The 19,744-nt window shown below is 46.3% G+C and overlaps 1 protein-coding gene across 1 annotated transcript; it reads left to right on the top strand.

Annotated features, from left to right (window-relative positions):
- The first annotated feature begins 15,687 nt into the window (after window positions 1-15,687).
- On the top strand, window positions 15,688-18,590 carry LOC122030934 (G-type lectin S-receptor-like serine/threonine-protein kinase At2g19130). Its single transcript, XM_042589971.1, has one exon. It carries the CDS (start codon window positions 15,858-15,860, stop codon window positions 18,354-18,356), a length of 2,499 nt encoding a protein of 832 aa, XP_042445905.1. The 5' UTR covers window positions 15,688-15,857; the 3' UTR covers window positions 18,357-18,590.
- Window positions 18,591-19,744: the final 1,154 nt, after the last annotated feature.

Here is a 19,744-nt window from a genome sequence, read left to right as displayed (position 1 = left end):
TCACCAGCGAAACCTCTTCATTGCATTCGTCTGGCCGGAGGGTAGGGTTTATAGCCGACGCGATTTTTAACGCCTGAGCTCGACGGCCTTCCTACGGAGGGTTTATAATCGTGATGATTTTAACGGAGCTCCGGTCTTCCACGTGGAGGGTTTATAGTCGCCGACTGACTCGATCGATTAACGCGGTCCAGACACGGCGCTCTGAGGGTTTATAGTCGCCTCTCGATTTTTAACGACGAGTTTTATATACTACTCGATTTTAAACGCCGAGCGGCTCTTCCGGCGGGTTTGTAGTCGGCGCTTTTTAACGCCTGAGATCGACGGCCTTCCCGCTTTATAGTGGCTCCGACTCTCGATTAACGTCGCACGTGCGATCACTCGTGCTGGAGTTTATATCGCGACTACACTCGATTTGAGTCGAGCTGCTCGCCGCTTGGAGGGTTTATAGCTGGCGACTTCGATTTTAACGCCGGAGCTCGGTCTTCGCTGAGGGTTTATAGTCGCCTTCTTCGATTTTAACGCCGAGCTCGGTACGTCGCTTTTCCAGTTCGATTTATAGCTCGCCTTTTCCAACCTTTTTTTCTCCTACTTCTCGACGGCCTTTAGGATATTCAACACTTCGGCCAAGATTCAATGCGTTATCATTTTGCTTCCCATTAAAAAGAACACGCAACCAAGAGATACACCAAATGAATTATATCAACAAGACCTCACCCAAATTTGTACGGCGGAGATGATTTTCGGTCCACATCGTCCATCTTCATATATTCTAAATAATAAGCACCCGAGCGAGCTTTCGATGACTTTAAAGGACCCGCCAAGGAGCCCCACTACAACGCCACCGACCGGCTTTACTTTCTTCCGCACTAGGTCCGGACTGAACGCCTAGGATCACGCGATTGTAGTTCGCTTCATTCTTACCGACCACCCATGCTTTACGGATGCCTTGGCTCGCTTCGATCAAGTCCAACTCTGTGTTCCTCCTGCATTATCGTCATAATTTAGATCCGGACACCAACTCAACTCGGATCGATGATCGCCACCAGGACACTAAATGGAACCAGAACTCTGCCTCTCCTTTGTCGCGCAGATAGCCCATAAGACTCATCCACCCAGCCTCCTCCCATGTGGTCGAGCCGAGCTCAAGAATGTGAAGAATCTCCTATCGCTAGCCGCTGCTCGGGATACGCCAAGTAAAGTGTTGCTCGATGCCATAACTTCGCATTCATTCTTCGAAGTTGATTTGTAACATATACGATCGGCCGAGCGAATGCCGATGATTATATATTGCCGTATGAACTTTTGACCATTTGCCTTGATATTCATCGCCCACCGCCCTCACCCATTTGAAAATAGACCGCCACCAGAGAAACTGACTTGTCGCCATAGGAACGGACCCATAATATCCATTCCCATTGGTCATCAGGGATATGATGCTTTCTCCTCCGGCCGGTCGGGAAGAAGTTGTGGTACTTGGAGAGGCATGTCGCGCCGCGTCTAGTGCCACGCCATCCGATCTTCTCGCAAAGGATCTCGTCTCTTGTGATGTCCGCCGCACGTACCCTTGGTGCAATTCCGAAGATGTATTCTCATGCTTCTTCCGAGTTCACACACTTCAACAAAGGCTAGAGAAGGCCTTCAGAGTTGGTCTCCACGTGTGAACCCGCCTCCATAGCCTTCAGCCTCCCGATCGATTTTGTCGCACCCAACGGAGAAACTCCATGATGGTCAATCCTTCGGTAGGCCCATCCGATCGATACGCGCCACTGTGGGATACTTGTTCAATCACCGTATGTACGCATGATATTTGCAAGTTTGGCTAACTCATCTCGCACGGTCCGGTATCTTCGGATAATGACCTCTCAAGTTTTGAGCCCAAGAAGGCTTCAGAAAGCTGAGCCGAGCTGTTAATCTCAAAAGTGCCCGAGTTGCCGAGCTAACCAGTCCAGTCCGGATTGTCACCCGACCGACTCCTCGACAGGTGCTATGTGCGTCGCTGCTGTTTGTCTATATTCCGAGGCTGGACGGACAGATGCATCCGCTCTTCTTGTGGAGAGAACAACACCCCAATTCCGCTTCCGAGTCAAGTGATTCCACCATCCATAAATTTCCAGGCTTTGCCCTCGCAAGATGGACGCCAAGGATGCGCCTTTATCGCCTGCTGATGTCAATATCAAACTCACTCAACCCGCTGTCCACTTGATGAGCCGTCCGACGCTTTCCGGGTTCGAGTGAGACTCTCCCAATGGGCTATTCGTCGACGATCAGATGTGTAGGAAATGTAAGGACAGTCTCCAAGCAGGACCGGCAAAGGACCAAAAGCCGCCTTCCGAGCGAGCGAGATTCAGCCTTTAAAATATGGCTTAAGAAATACATTCTGTTCTTCTCGCCTACTAATGCCGAACCCATCGCTATTGAAGATAAATAGATACAGAGGCTCACCTACCGGTGGCTCAAGGAAAGAGTTCAGATATCTCTTCCGCTCTGATCACATTCTTCATCCCATCGAAACTTAGTAGCTTAAGATTTTGAAAACGGAGGTCTGAGCCTCTCGAGAGATGAATCGACAATGTCGTTTATCTGGTCAAGCGTGTACTTCCTCGTTTGGGGCTTGATATCTTGTAATGCTTTCACCTTGCTCGGATTTACCTCGATGCCCCGCCGGACCATATATATCCCAAGAAACGTCCGCTTTTGTCCGAATGACTTCCGAGGATTCACTTTAACTCCATACTTCCTTAGCATTTGGAAAGTCTCCATGTCTTCAAAGAGGGCTTGGCTTGACGGACTTGATAAGAATATACTACCACTCCACCGCCGATCTCGCTCCTCGAACACTTTGTTCATCAAGTTACTGTATGTTCTTCAATCCAGATCAGATCAGAGAGTGGTGTACCGTCAGAAGTCGACCTTCTCGATCTTCTTGGCAGCTGCACTTGATAGTAGCCCGATAGGCGCCATGACATCAACTCGCACTTACTTGAGTCCGCCAATGATCGATCCGGGAGAGGATAAAACCTTTCGGGCATGCTGATCCCTAAATCGATGCAAACTCTCCACTTGTTGCCCGAGACTAGTACCACGCTACCGCACCTGCGATGTGGCCGGCCTCCGTGGAGCTTCTACCCACTTTGTTCGCGCTGAAGTCTCTCTTCCTTTGCTTCACATCGAGAAGCGTCCGGGCCTGACGTGGAGCTCGTGGATGCGCTATACCGCGAAATTCCAAGCCATGTGTTGACCAAACGAAACATCACAGCTCGAGACATTTAATCACTTCCTTTCTCGCCCACCTGCATCGACCGAACGTGGTGGCTCGGCTCCGATCGCTGAATCTCCATTTCCTTCTTAACCCAAAGAGGGTGGTTTTTCGCTATAGCGCTGCTCCGATCCGTGGCGCCTTCCGAGAGAAATTAGCTTCAGCCGACCATCTCGACGTAGGAGCCGCAAGTGGTCTCCTCGCATTTCTCCCACTTTATCTTCCACGGGAACTTGATTTTGGTGGAAGTAGTAGAGACGGCCGCCTTAACTCGCGAGCCGCCTTCGCAAAATAACATTGTATCAAGGAGAGATAGTTGGCCAGTCCGCCGAAGGCGGCCGCTCCTCAACCAAAGCAATAGAGCGTCCGATCCGGCCGATGTAACTTCATTGCCAGTGAGAGGGGAGGGGGTCGCCATGGGCGAGCTTACCGATCAATTTGCACTGGTCGAAGGCCTTGAAATATTGACCGAGCCCTCAGTATCTGAATGAATAAAGGAAGAAGATTATTACCGCTGATGAGGAGAGCGCCATGTGGACCACCTCCTCAGTCCCCCGGTCCGCAGCTGCCTTCGTTGCACACGAACACCACGTGGGTCTGTAGACCGACTCGATGCCTTCCATGCTGGAGTCAGTCACCCAGCGGCGACTGATGATGTTGATTTGTTAAGACGGTTGCTATTTTTCCTTCCGCCCCGGCTGCCACCGCTTATCACTTGTCTCGCCTCAGGACCGCCCCGGAGACTATTCTTCGGCCTCCCGTCGCTGGCCGCCTGCCGGATGATGGCGACATCGGGTAGACGGGTGGGTGATCGGTAGGTTCGACAATCTCTTGTGTTATGCATGTCCGGAATGAGCAAAAACATTGGGGTCCATACCTTTGGTTGGTTTGGCCGCCGAAGAAGATCGAATGGCGTGATCTTGAATGGCTGTCGGGCCGCCTCCGCGCGGCCGTCCTCCGCCTGGCCGATGAGCTCCCGCTTTCAGAGTGGTGGCCGCCTCTTGCCTTCCGGCCGCCGGGCTTCCTTGATGTATTCATTGGGGCCCGTGTAACATATGGTCGAGTCTGCGATTTCTAACTAAGAAGTCACCGTCCACGAGGCCCTCGTAAACGACATTCATCGCTTCTTTGAGGTAGCCATTGGAATATCCATGACCACTGCCGAACTGATGTAAGCTCTGCTCTTTTGGGGCTTTCTGCTTAATTGCATGTCGTCTTCCGATAACGCATCACTGCAAATGGTGGAGGAAGGCCATGGAAGTCCTGAAACTTGTGATGGATCCGTCTCCAACCTCCGAAACCACCGCTGCGCTGGATCCCGAGAGAGTGGTAAGGAATACCCGCACTTTACTCCATCCGTATTGATGTAGGTTGTGTTGTTTAACTTACCTAGATGATCGTCCGGTTTCCGGTATTCCATCATAGGGGCTAGATACATAGTGCTTGCAGAGGGTCCTGAGGATGGCTCTACTACCGCCTGACCCGCTCGCTGGGCCTTGCCTTTTCTTGTCTTATTGGCATATTGCCCGGATGAAGATCCTCGGTCATGATTAATTGTTGTGGAGGGAGGCGCCTAATAGCCCGGATGAAACGAAACCGTGGCGGGTAAACCGCTGGCCGGCCCACACAATCGCTTGTTGCTCCATCCGCCGGCCGCTTTCGCTTTTGTTCCACGCTTAGCTTGACCTTGACTCGACGCCGAGCCCTCCTGGAGAGCGAGCCATCAGACATGCGTCGTCGCCGGCTTCCCATTACTCCGATCGTGGACGACGGCGCCAAATTCCCTATCCGATCGCTAATCGATGAATCGGGCAAGGGCGGGCGCTATCCAAATCGATGATGTGGCTCAATCGTATGGAGCTCGCGAACCAAAGAAGTCGGCCGGAAGGGTTCCTACGACCCCCGACGATCAAGTTAGGCAAGATGAAACCAAGCGAAGAGTGGTCAAGATCCAGATCGCTCGTGCAAAGTGTGCGACCCTTATATAGAGTCAGAAGAGGCTCACGCATACCCGGTGCTCTCTAACCATATCTCGCATGAGCTGTGAAGAGCTTACTCGACACCATACCGCGCCCAGCGACCGACATTCTCCTCCGGGACAATGAACTCGCTATAAGATCCCGCCCAGGTCCGGTTGAACATACCTACGTCAAGATATTCCCTTGTCCTTTGTCTTCTACTTACTCCATGACGAGCGCCCATCCGGCGGTAACCTCACGTCCTACGCCGGTGTCGGTAGATTCCTGTCTAGTTTATGATGCATGCTGCAGACTTTATGCCTCGGTAGCCGACCCCGGCATATACGCACTGCTCAACATGAGGTACCGCCGGCGGGTGTCTTTGATTCCGCTCGAACATCGCCACACCCACCTATCCGTATCTACCACAACCTTTTTGACCTTTACCCTTCAACCTCCACGGCATTGACTCGCGCTTAAAGGGTTGATCCCTCATCCTGGATCAAGACTTTCTTTGCTCCCGATCATAGCCTCGATATGGTTCATCGAGGTAGTGTATTTGATCCTTCGAGATCCAATATTGACCAAGTCCAACTTGATTAATCAATTTGGACTTGGGGACCCATTTTTCTATTTGTTCTTTCTACAAGAGATAAGTAGGATTTATATTTTCTTTTGGTTTAAATCCTAGACCGTTTTATTGTAACGACTCTTGTGTCCCAAGAATTAGGTCAAGATTCTGGAACCTAAAGAAAACCATTCTAGTGTTTTCCAGATCCTTGACTTGAGTTTTGCTGAAATTCTCTCTAAGTTTTTGGGTTTGAGTTGAGTTTCCAATCGAGGGTTCATCAAAGATTTGGAGTCACCACTTTTAAGGACAACTACTTCTTAGAAGTGACTTAATTCTAAGATTCGACTTAGCTAATTTTCGTAATAAATAATTGACTAAGTTATTGAGTCGAGGGATACTTACAGGATCGCCCTTCTGCGATCTGGCATCCACCGGATCACTCCGGATTCGATTCGATCTCGGATTACGATCCGGATCCCACGCCATCAGTCAACCTAACTGATCGATCGCTCAGTCAATGCCGCCTCGAGGATCCGTCCCACGCCGCCTTTAGGGTCTTCTTCTTCTTTGCTTCTTCGCATCCTTTGATTAGGCAATGGCCTTGATGTGCCCTTCCGTTGCACCCGTAGTAGATTACTCAACTTTACCTTAGAACTTGGTTGGGCCTCCTTGGATTGGACTACCTTCTTTAGGTCCTTCTTGTCTTTTCTTCTTCTTGTAGAGTCTCTTCACAAGGTTCATGAGTTCTCTGTTAGTTCTTCATCTTCATCATCCGAGTCGAGTTCTTCTTGACTCGGGTTTGTTCTTCGTCGTGATCTCGTCTTGTCCGTCACCGGACTGCAACCAAAGCAACCCCCTTCTCAGTTGGTTGTGCATTAGTCTGCTCATGTAATTCAAACTCACAGAATAATTCATCTAATTTTATTGAAGATAAATCCTTGGAGACTTTGTAGGCATCTACCATTGATGCCCACAATGTGCTCCTAGGAAACGAATTTAGTGTGTACCTTATGACGTCCCGATTCTCTACCTTTTGCCCGATTCCGTAGAGAGAGTTGAGGATGTCTTGAATTCTTGCGTGTAGAGAACTCGCTGTCTCACCTTCCTGCATTTTTAGATTATATAGTTTATTAAGTAAAAGATCTCTTTTACTTACCTTGGTGTCAGAGGTGCCCTCATGGAGTTCTATCAGTTTCTCCCACAGCTCCTTTGCGGTTGAAAATGGACCGACTCTGTTGAGCTCCTCTTTGATTAGGGCTCCCAGTCCTCGCAGGGTGTAGGCTTGCCGTCTTTATCAGTTGGCAGATCCAAACTAGTCTTGATTATCATCCAGATTTCGAATTGGATTTTCAGGTAGGTTTCCATTCGTCCCTTCCAGTACCCGAAATCTTCTCCAGAGAAGAGGGGGGACAAACGGTGCTGAAACCCTCTTGTTGGGCCATCGAGAGAATATGCAAAAGAAAAATAAAAAATACGTCCCAAGACTAAGTCTTGGATTAGTAGTGCGGGAGTAAAGAATTGAAAAAGAACTAACTCGAGTGGTGTTGCACCAACTTCGAGCGAGATCGATACGAACGAAAAAACTGGAATATAGTAATAATACTAATTTCAGTTGACTCCGAAAAATTTAAAACACCACGAAAAAATTGTGTGATTGGTGGTTGCACCAAATCAACGCGACTCCGCTCTGATACCAATTGTTGAATCGAGACGCGCTAGAGGGGGGGTGAATAGCGCTCGCAGCTATTTCGTTCGATTCGTAAAATTATCGGAGTTAAATCACGTAGCGGAAAAGAAAAGTAAACACAGAGACACAGGAGAATTTACTTCATTCGGAGCCTAGATCGACTCCTACTCGAAGGCCCGCAATCCTTGATCGCTTTCCGTGGGCAACAACTATAAGCTCGTAAAAACTATTACAAACTAATTACAATTCAAAGTGGTAAAAAAGATTATACCGACAACAAAAGACTAAATCTGAAGCTCCGGGTTGTCGAGGTGTCGTTGCAGCACTTCGGGATCGTCTCGTAGGCAGCTTGTAGCAGAAAGTTTGCTTGGAAGAAGATATATAGAGTTGCTGGTCGAAACCCTCTTATAAAGGGTATTCAAGGCTCCATCAGACTCCAAGGCGCCTTGAATCCCTAAGTATTATCCCGAAAATAACTCTGCGATGAAGCTTTGACCGCTGCCTCTTATCCATCCTAAGGCACCTTTATCAGTGTCCAAGGCACCTTAAACCACCTGTTTAAGGCGCCTTGAGCTTCCTTCAAGGTGCCTCCAACCCTTCTGGATAGCTGGCTTCGGCTCGCACCCGAGGCGCCTCCAAGCTCCATGGAGGCGCCACATCGCTCATCCGAGGTTGTTATTCTGCGTTCCGCCTCCCAAAAGTGTTAGTCCCAAACACATACCGCAAAACCAAGTTAGCACAAAACAATATAGATATGATAATGACAGATCTGGATGACGGTTCGACTTTTGGATTTCCAACCGAAACCCTAGGTCGACCCGACGCCCTTCGGGCCCACTCATCTATCTGAATCGCACTGAGATTTTGCTGCTGCCGCGATCCTCCAGATCGATCGACTTTGCTCGTGCTCTAAGGTTCTTGGCTTGCTGGCCTAGTCCACCGTCTTTCACCTGCGGACACCGATTTCCACCTAGGGTTACCCCCCCCAGGACTTTTGCCTGAAGCACTCGACCCACCAAGACTTTCCGCATAGGGTTACCACCCCCTATTACCTAGGGTTACCACCCCCTAGGGTTTTCACCTGCCTAACCACAGTTAGGACTTTCCTGAAACACTTAGTCAAGCATGTTAGATTACAACACACATTAACTTTGAATCCTTTGCCATTATCAAAACTCAGATTCGATCTTCGGATACTTCTCGCACCAACAGACCAAATACAAGGATCGGTCGACCAAACCTAAGCTCGATCCACATAGCCTACATCCAGACGGAAGCTGGGAAAGTACACAGGTTCGGTCGACCGAACCTGGGGATCGGTCGACCGATCCCCCTCTCGAAGTCAAACCCTAATCCCAAAGATCAGGGGCTCTGGATGAGTCTTGGAACCCCTATATAAAGGGGTCTCAAACAGAACAATGAAACAACGAAAATCGTCAACTCTGTAATTCTTTTCTAAGCAACCTCTGTGCTCTTAAAGTGTAAAAGGCTTCTCTGCCTTCAAAAAGGAGACTCTTTTAGTGCGCCTTTCCACGCCTTGGATTAACAACCGTCTCGGTTGTAACCAAGTCAAATAGCTGAGTCATCTCTCTTTTCTTTTCTGTTAATTACTTTAATTATTAGTGTTGCTTTTATTTTAGAGTTGAAAGTTTGAGGAGGGTAAAAATTTTGATTGCAGGCAATTCACCCCCCTCTTGCCGGTCCCCGCTGCACCAACAGAGAGAAGAGAGCCAATAGTAGAATACTTCATCTGAAGCATAAAGATCAGAACAATGGCCGGCGCGAACATTCATCCCCCGAAGTTCGACGGAGATTTCGCTACATGGAAGCGAAAATTGGAGGTATTCTTTAAAACGGATTTTGACATTCTTATTACAATGAAATATGGTTTTGCAGTTCTAAAAGACAAAGAAGAAAACCAATGGGCGAAGAAGGAGCAGGCTGATTTCGTCGCTAACGGAAAGGCTGAGTTCCACTTGCTCAGTGTTCTTCCGACCCAGGAGGTAAATCAGATCGGAAGCTACAACTCCGCAAAAGACCTCTGGGAGAAATTCCTAGAGCTCCATGAAGGTACCTCGGAAGCAAAGGTAGCGAGGCGCGGCATCCTTCAGACACAACTAACGAACCTCCAGATGAACAATGGCGAGAAGATAGCGCAACTCCAAGAAAGGATTAAGGAGCTAATAACTCAACTAAGCAACCTTGGAGAAGAAGTAACGAACCGGAATTCCATCCAATACGCGCTCAACGCCTTCCCCAGAACACTAGACTGGACTTAGTAGATGCATACTACATCTCTAAGGACTTTGAGGTAAGTAGTTTAGAAAACTTATTTTCTACCTTCGAACTTCACGAGTCTCAACTTGCAGAGAAACCAGTAGAGAAGTTGAACCTCAACATTGCCCTACAAGCCGAAAAGGACGATCTTGACTCCGAAGCATCGATCGACGAAACCGAAGCAGTGCTACTGGTAAGACGTTTTAATAAATTTCTTAAATCTAACAAATTTAAATCACAGTCGAGGAAGCATCAACGCAACAGAAGGACGGTCTGATGCTACAACTGCAACGAGGAAGGGCACATCAAGGATGACTGCCCCAAACTGAAAAGAACAAAGAGAAGCCTCAAAAACCAACGTCCACAACACGCAAGAGTCTGAAGGCTACATGGGATGATTCTTCATCCTCTGAGTTAGAAGCCGAAGCTTTCTCGGGACTAGCACTAGTGGCCAACCATCTCTTCGAAGGTGACTCGGACTCAGAGATGAGCATTGATCAAGGGGGAGAATCAGAAGAAGAAAGCTACGATGAAGGGGGAGCATCACCAAGTGAGATAATTAAGGTACGTGATCTCACTCCTTCTCAGTCTTTTAAGTTTATCAAAGTGCTTACTAAAGACTTAGTCAAATCAGAAAAAGAAATTGCCAATTTAAAAACAATGTTAGAAATTTTGAATTTAGAAAATGAGAAATTAAATTTGGAAATTGAAAAACTCAAAACTGAAAATGCATGTTTAAAAACTAATGCTTTTCAAAAATCAAAAATTAATGTTTATGGAAAATTAAACTGGTATATAAGAAAACATCAAGGTCAACTTAGAAGAATACCTAAAGGATATGTACCCACTAAGTATTTGACCAACCCTGTAGGAAGGAACCTTTACTGGGTTCCAAAATCTTTACTAGTTTAAAATTTTCTTTTAGTTAAAAGCTTACAGTGAGAAAATTAACAATGAGTTTCTTTATGGAAGCTTTGTCTAAGGAAGTGGTTGTTGCTCCAATAACCAAGAAGGCCTAGTGCCTCGCCACGACCTGGAAGCTGAAATATCAAAATAAAATGTTTAATTAACTTTCTGATAAAAGCATTAAAATTAGAATTAAATAATGCTTTGAAAAGTTTTTTAAACATTTCCTTAGAAATTCTCCAAAAATTATTTTTGTTTCTTGAAATTTTTACTTAGAAAAATTCTCATTTTTTAAGATCTTTTTTGAAATTAGATTTGATAAAATTATCTAAGCTAAGTTTTTTTTAAAAAAATAATATTAAATTTTCACTTAGCAAATTTTTCAAAATGACTTAGAAAATTATTTTTATCCCATTTTTGCTGTGATCAAAGGGGGAGAGTTTAGTAACAAGTTAGGGGGGGTTTAGGGGGAGTTAGAAAAAATTAAACTTTTAATATTTTTTCCTTCTAACTTATGTTGCAAATTTTATCATTTTTGTGCTTAAAATGTTAGTTTAGTAATTTTCTTAAAATTATTATTTGTTTGTTTTTACCCTAACTTAAACTTGGGTTGATGCACATCAAAAAGGGGGAGATTGTTGGACCCCGTGGTTGTTTTGATGTGATCAACCAAGTTTAGGTTAGGTCCTGTTTGTCTGATCCCTGTGTTTAAGTGTGTAGGAACTTAGGAGCACAGGAAGTCGAGCGGAAGACACAGCTAGCGAGAAGGACGGCACAGAAAGGGAGCCGACGGATTTGGTGCGTCCGAAGGACGAGAGAGCTACGGAAGAGTACACCGGTGGACATGAAGAACGTGCGCGGCGTTCGAGGGACGTAAAGCCGGGACGTAAGATTGCTCGAGGAGAAGGCCGAGAACTGGGTTCGGGTGAGCCCTATTCCGGATGGCCGAAATCACCAAGCAAGCCGAACCAGAGCAAGTCAACTGGGAAGTTGACTTGACAAGTGTTCGGTCGACCGAACCCCTTTTATCAAAAGCTAGTCGTTGGAGACATGTCAGCAGCCACGTCAACAACCAATGGTTGATCGGTCTACCGAATCCTTTGATCGGTCGACTGAACAGAAGATAATCACAGACTTGGTCGAAGCGATTTGATTGGGTCAGATCGAGCAGAGACCGTTCGTTGATCAGTCGACCGAATATAAGGATCGGTCGACCGAACCTAAGCTCGATCCATAGAGCCTGCATCCAGATGGGAAGCTGGGAAAGTACACAGGTTCGGTCGACCGAACATGGGGATCGGTCGACCGATCCCCCTCTCGAAGTCAAACCCTGATCCCGAAGATTAGGGGCTCTGGATGAGTCTTGAACCCCTATATAAAGGGGTCTCGAATAGAACAATGAAACAATGAAAATCATCAACTCTGTAATTCTTTTCTAAGCAACCTCTGTGCTCTTAAAGTGTAAAAGGCTTCTCCGCCTTCAAAGAAGGAGACTCTTTTAGTGCGCCTTTCCACACCTTGGATTAACAACCGTCTCGGTTGTAACCAAGTCAAATAGCTGAGTCATCTCTCTTTTCTTTTCTGTTAATTACTTTAATTATTAGTGTTGCTTTTATTTTAGAGTTGAAAGTTTGAGGAAGATATAAATTTTGATTGCAGGCAATTCACCCCCCTCTTGCCGGCCCCCGCTACACCAACAGCATGAGTAACCTCTTTCAAGGCCCAAAGCTTCCTATAAATAAGAGAGAGTTGATCAACATATTAACTCATCTCGACACCAGTCGACTGGTGTTACCGTTGGAGGTAGCCAACGGCTACTTCGCAGCTCCAACGGTCACTTACTAGTCGACTGGTAAAACTACCAGTTGACTGGTCGCTGTTGGCTGAATGAACATAATGCTTCTGTTCGCTCCCAGTCGACTGCATAGTTGACTGGACCAGTTGACTGGGTTACACACTCATCCTCTCCGGAGTCGCCCTCTTGAAGCCCTCTTCCTCGGCCTTCACCCCTTAGATGCACTCGAGCGCGTGGCTCCTCTTCGTTCCATCCTTCACGTTGCCTTGAAGTCCGCTTCCCTTAGCTCCACTCCGTTGCTTCTCATCCGGCGGTCCCTCGGATGCCTTCCACACCATCCTTCACCGACTCAAGGATCCGAGCCCTAGGATGAGCTTCCCAAGCTTAGCTACACCAAGCTTCTCATGTGTGTTTCACCAAGTCTTGCACGACTCAAACATACAAATCAAATATATATGAAAGTCTAACTTAAACTCTTTGACACACACATCAAAACCATGATCGTACCGATCAAACCTAGGTCGATTGCACCAACAAGAATTATATCTTCTTTATTAATTAGACGTTATATCTCAGTATGGAAAATGTCACATCATCGTATCTCCGTAGTATCATACAGTCATGTGGCTATATTCCATATCTATATAATCATATTATTCCACATACCTTGACAATCCACACATTATCCCATGTGCTATATCACTTATGGTGTCAACCCATGAGATATGAGATCAATTGTGTCAAAGGGCCTGACCTATTAAGTAAAAGGAGAATCAGATTGGGGAGACTGAAAGGAATAAGTAGGGTCTTCTATAGGAGGGAGCATCTAGTTGTTTAGACCGAGCAAGAAAGGAGCTGAGCAAAGCAATGAAGACAAGCTGAGCAGCGTTGGCCTGTCAGATAGGTTGAGCTGAGCTGTGGAGATGAGTCAGGTTAGAAGAGTCGGGGGACCTGAGCACAAGGAGTTGGGGGAAATTGAGCCCCAAGGGTCAGGATATATCGAATGAAAGGAGTCAGGGGAGCTGAGCCGACTGAGCTGGGCAGTGTGTTGGGTTAATGGAACTTAGTTGAGTGGCAATGGCTTGTCAGATCGATAGAGCTAAGCTGAAGGAGTCGAGTAGACCGACTTGGAGGAGCCAGGAGAGTTGAGCCCAAGGAGTCAGGTAGATCGAACTAGAGAAGCCTAGGGAGCTGAACTCCTAGAATCAGGATATACCAAACAAAATGAGTTAGGGGATGTTGTGCCCTTGGGGTCGGGATAAATTGAGTTGGTTCTTTGACTTCTCCCTTTGTACACTCGATGATCGAGTGGAATTTTTAAGGTCATTATCAATGTCAATTCATCTTTGATGTAGGTGGATGGTGTGATCCCCCACCAACCTAGGAAGATGTCTTTGCGGCCATGGTAGATCAGATGAATAGGGTTGAAGAGGATTTACAGGAGGAGCGAGATTGCCAAAGCCCTTCCGAGTAGAGTTGAGAAGGGTGTTTGGTCATAGTCGCCAAATGGAGCTCAAAGCGTCAGGTCGACGTAGCTTCTTGCCTAAGGCGGTCGAATGGAGGTGATCTGGTTGACCCATCTAAACTTTGACCTCCATCTCAGCAAGACTATCGACTTTCTTGATACATGTGGGGACTTTTGATACTCCCCATATCAGTTGATCTTTAGCCTCACAACTGATATCGACTACTATATCTATTATCATTGTCGAAGGTCAAGTGATAGCTAGTGCAATATGTGTATCTATGATCAATTACATTTTGTCCGAGCTTCTGGCGCATGGTAATGTGCCCGGATTGGGTAGGGGTCAATTCCCAGGGTGTTACTGCCTATGGTAGTTCCCGCTATGCACCTTCCACTTATGTATTTAAATTTACCTTCCTCCATATCCGTGGGACCGAATCTAGGGGCCGCGTATGTGGCAATTATATATCTTTTCTGATTACAGTAACATAATTATTTTTTGCATTAAATTTGAAAGTTTGATAATAAAAATAAAAGACATCCTTTTATTTTTTATTTTTGCCTTTCAAGATTGCATCGGTGTAAAACAAGGCAAACAAGACATTATAATACATGAATGAAGTTAAAAAAAAAATTATTCTCGTTCCCTCATCCCTAAGGTGATAGCAAGATCTAAAGGGTTTGTGGCGGGTTCAAGTTGAGGCGACGACCAAATTTTCTAGTTGCGATGTTAAGAAATGATCAAGTGTAATCTTAACACCATCACTAAGGCAAAAGGGTACTTTGAAATTGATTAGAAACCACTAAACCTTGAAATCAATCATTTGACTAGGTCGCAATTAACTCGGCCAAAGAAATTACATAAGAGGGGAAGCAGCCACTCCACTTAGTTGTGAAAGTCTCTTGTATTCTAGATTTATTTCTTGGGAAATTTTGAAAAATTAATATTTTAACTATTGTTCTTCTGTGATCATAGATAGTACGATGTGGGTACAAAATATTAGTTAGTGATCCTGTCTGAAAACTAGAGAGATAACGTACTGGGCAGGTAGTTACACTGTTGACTATGGAAGACTTTAAATTACAGAAAAAGAGCTTCTTCTTCCTCTCTCACACACCAAAGAGAGCAAACAAGACGTCAACGCCAAAAACTAGGGATGAGGTCCTTAGTGTAGGCTCTTCGATGCTCAAGTTAGTATAGTGTCTGAGCGCGAAAATGGAGAGATGAACAATAAATGCGTGTACGTAACTAAGATTGTCGTAAGGCATGTACCTGACCAATGGAGAGGACCCCCTTTATATACTACCTCTCAGAACCTCCGCAATTATGAGGTGGTAGAAAATATCGAGTGTCAGATGTTGTCGGGTATGGGAAGATGTATAATCTAGGAGATGTACCATCATTGTTTGAGCAATTTTCTATTATCCATCTATGTACTTCTTTTGTAACTTACGTCATTAATGGAACGATTGAAGGAATATGTTGTCATAAGCTGTTGGTTAATGGGAAGTGTAATCATCTTCAAGAAGGTTCTAATGAATGTTTATATTATAATAGAGAAATATTTTTTGACAAAATAATTATTATTTTGACATGTGATTCACTGACCATGTCATTTGCTGAATGTACCTCGACTGGATCTTTAAATCGATTAATTATATAGTCGCCCCACCTTAAGCTGCTCGGTTATATATTAGGTGATGCTGAAGATTTACTCTGGAGATAATATAAAGCTAAATCCCCTAGGTCCGATCGATTCTACCTCTGGACCATATATTACTTTCACTTTCTCGTCCTATTCAAATACACTCGTAACATTCGGTATCAATCAGCATTTGGTGAGCTCTTAAATTCGTAGGCAGATGTTTGTGGACTCCGAGATCAAACCATATGCTTCAGCAACTACAGATGTCTTTCTGACCCCATTCATCTTCTTATGCCATGGTTACTCCAAGAATTGGATGCGTCTTTCCTCTTCTTCTACCTCTTTTTGGCCTCCTCTTCGATCTCTGTTCTGCAGCTGACACCATCTCCGCCAACAGCTCTCTCTCGGGGAACCAAATCATCACTTCCTCCGGCGGCGACTTCGTGCTGGGCTTCTTCAAGCCGGGAAGCACCGATCGGTACTACGTCGGCATATGGTACGGCAAAGTCCCTAAGATCACGTCCGTGTGGGTCGCCAATCGGGAGACCCCCGTGGCCGACCCCTCCACTTCGGTGATCAAAATCTCCGACGACGGCAACCTCGTCCTCCTCGATGCTTCCGGCGCCCTTGTATGGACCACCGCCGCCAAAACGACCTCCAACTCCACCGTCGCCGTGCTTCTCGACTCCGGCAATCTCCAGCTCCGTGATGCGTCCAACTCCTCTATGGTCGTGTGGCAGAGTTTGGACTACCCCACCAATACCTGGCTCCCCGGCGCCAGACTCGGGCTGAACAAGATCACCGGCGTGACGCAACGCCTCACGTCCTGGAAGGACAACGAAGACCCTGCGCCTGGCATCTTCAACCTGGAATTGGACCCCAACGGGACCAGTCAATTCTTCATCGTGTGGAACTCCACCATCAATTACTGGAGTAGCGGGACCTGGAACAGTCAGATCTTTAACCTTGTTCCGGAGATGGATTATGACCATGTCTTCCAATATATCAGCAATCCCGAGGAGAACTACTTCACGTACTCGTTCGATAATCAGGATAGCATCTCCACGTTCGTGATGGATGTATCCGGGCAGATCAAGCAGTTCACGTGGCAAATTAACTCGCAGTCGTGGATCCTCCTCTGGTGGCAGCCGAGGCAGCCGAGGCAGCAGTGCCAGGTTTACTCCTTATGCGGAGCTTTCGGCAGCTGCAACGAGAACGTCCTGCCCTTTTGCAAGTGCGTCAGGGGCTTTAGCGCCAGGAACCAGAGCCACTGGGATTTGGGCGACCAGAGCGGGGGATGCGTCAGGAACACGCCGCTGCACTGCGGCGAACGAGCCAACTCCTCCAATTCCCAGAGGGACAAGTTCCTCACCATGGACAACATGAGGCTGCCGGTGAACAATCAGACTCTGGACGGTATTGGAAGCGATGAGGATTGCCAATTGGCCTGCTTAAACAATTGCTCTTGCACGGCCTACTCCTTCGCTGGCGGCAGGTGTTATGTTTGGCACGGCGAATTGCTCAATCTCCAAGACCAGTACAGCCAATCGGAAGCCAGCACGCTTCAACTTCGTTTGGCTGCCTCGGAGCTGCCGAGTCCCAAGAGCAACAAGAAGATAGTACTTTGGGCCGTAGTCAGTGCAGCCGTCGCTGTATTGGTTTGTTTAGCTCTCATTTGGTTCGTCGTCTGGCGCCGGCGGAGCTCAAGGTTGATGAGAGCATCCAATGCCGTGGGGGGCAGTCTCGTTCCTTTCCGGTACAGCGAGTTGCTGCACGCGACCAAGAACTTCTCCCACAAGGTCGGCGGCGGCGGTTTCGGATCGGTGTTCAAAGGCTCATTGCCGGATTCGACCCCTATCGCGGTGAAGAAGCTCGAAGGGCTTCACCAGGGCGAGAAGCAATTCCGCACTGAGGTGAGCACCGTCGGCATGATCCAACACGTCAACCTGGTTCGCCTCCTTGGCTTCTGCTCCGAGGGAACCAACAAATTGCTGGTCTACGAGTTCATGCAGAAAGGGTCACTAGAAACTCATCTCTTCCGCTCCACTTCCACGGATTTGGCATGGAAGACGAGGTACCAAATTGCAGTCGGAACCGCGAAAGGATTGGCCTATCTACACGAGCAATGCAGGGACTGCATCATCCATTGTGACGTCAAACCGGAGAACATTCTGTTAGACGATTCATTTGCTCCCAAACTGGCGGACTTTGGCCTGGCTAAGTTCATGGGGCGAGACTTCAGCCGGGTTCTAACCACAACGAGAGGGACGATAGGCTACCTCGCGCCAGAGTGGATCACCGGCGTGCCGATCACGGCTAAGGCTGACGTGTACAGCTACGGGATGATGCTGTTCGAGATCGTGTCGGGGAGGAGGAACCTGGAGAACCCGGAGGAAAGCAACGCTACAGGGTTCTTCCCTACTCTGGTGTTCAGCGAACTTATGAAGGGGAACATCGGGAGCTTGCTGGATCAAAGATTGGCCGGCGATGTGAATTTGGAGGAGCTGGAAAGAGCTTGCAAACTTGCCTGTTGGTGCATCCAAGACTACGAGAGTTGCAGGCCGACCATGGGGCAGGTGCTTCAAGTTCTGGAGGGCTTTCTTGAAGTCGCCATGCCGCCAATTCCACTGTCGCTCCGACTTCTTACTGAAACGCCGGAGAACATCAACGTCAATGTCTTCTATCAAACTCAATATGTCTCCTCGAGCCAAAGTTCGCAGAGCAAGAGTGGCACCTCAAACAGCTCGCATACCAGAAGCAATACGTCGAACAGTTCCGGTGCAGGAAGATTTTGAGGTCTGCCATCCTTCCAAGTATTGGAATTCTCGTTCAAGTGCTTACACCCAGACTCTAAAAGTCCCCGTGTGATGGTGGAATCCATATGATCGTCAGTCTCACAACTATATGTGAGGATTTCAAATCAGAAACTACCTGCTTGGGAGACATGTTAATGAGTTCAGTAACATCCATTGAGCGATAATGATATGGTCGGAAAGCGAGCGTAATTATTTCAGGACTACAGTGTAATGAAAGAGTATTAAATTGTCATTCAAATATTTACGATTTGATCTTTAATTATAATATATTTATTATTAATTTTTTTAAATGGGATATATATAGTCATAAGATACTGAACTTCTAGACCATCTATTATGAGTACTTTCCGATTTATCCTATAGCTAATGAAAAAATTTTACAATCAGTCCCCTCAATGACCAACTTATCAAGCATGTGTCCTAAGCAAATTGATTTATAAAGTGAGTCTTGTCGTCTTCCTGACTTCTTGAAGTGAATGCTTCTTAACGTTTTAAGTATGAAATCCTAATGTTTAGAAAAAAGGATTGTAGGTAGGAGAGACTCATGCCAATATATAGGGAGAAGAAACTTACCATGAGAGGTTAGTAAGATGGTTTACTGCAATCTAAAAAGCTAAATGCCCAATGCATATAGCTATGGACGAAGGTGACAAAAAATTGCACACTGCTCATAAAATTTAGTTGCAAAATGAATGAGTAATAACAGTAGCAAACTGAAGATGTTGCAAGTAAAACAGTTCACATACCCAATTGCTCAGCATAAGTTACAGCAGGATAGCAGAGCTTTTAAAAGGAAATATAGAAACTGTTGTGTGAATACAGAAAAGCTTATAGAAATATGATAGAAAATCAGATCTCTGGACTCTGAGCTTATCTTGATTACAGAAAAAGCCTCAACTTCTTTTTGAAACCCAGTCGTTCAGTCCATAGTTTACAGAAAAGAGGTCATACAAGTCAAATGAAGATGGTCTCATTCTTTTATATGGGTTGAAAATGATTTTGTTTAGTTGAGTCCAAACACACCGTACCCAAGCTTGGCTCCATGTCAAGCTAGATATACAAAGAGCATACTAATGCATTGTTGCATATCTTTGCCCAGATTTTCTGCTATACAAAACCAACCAGTTAAAGTCTACACCACCGGAGGCCACATCTCCCTGCCAGATTACATAAAGGCTGAGCGCTTTGGTTCATAAGGTAGGTGCCCGGAAAGTTGACACTCTGCAACGATCAATCTGGTTTCGATAGAACTTATAAAACCTAAATCGCATAGATCCTAAGAATAAGTACGAATTTACATATAAGAAATATAACAATTAATCATTCTCGCCTTTTGCTTCGGAATTTGCATATAAGAAATACAACAA

This window comes from Zingiber officinale, chromosome 11A (genome assembly GCF_018446385.1).
Source record: "Zingiber officinale cultivar Zhangliang chromosome 11A, Zo_v1.1, whole genome shotgun sequence".
NCBI lineage: Eukaryota > Viridiplantae > Streptophyta > Magnoliopsida > Zingiberales > Zingiberaceae > Zingiber > Zingiber officinale.
The sequence above is the reverse complement of the archived record's forward strand: the minus strand, read 5'-3'. Positions and strand labels throughout refer to the sequence as shown.

Coding starts and splice junctions, on each gene's coding strand:
- LOC122030934 (XM_042589971.1), top strand. CDS start 15,858: ATGGTTACTCCAAGAATTGGATGCGTCTTTCCTCTTCTTCTACCTCTT.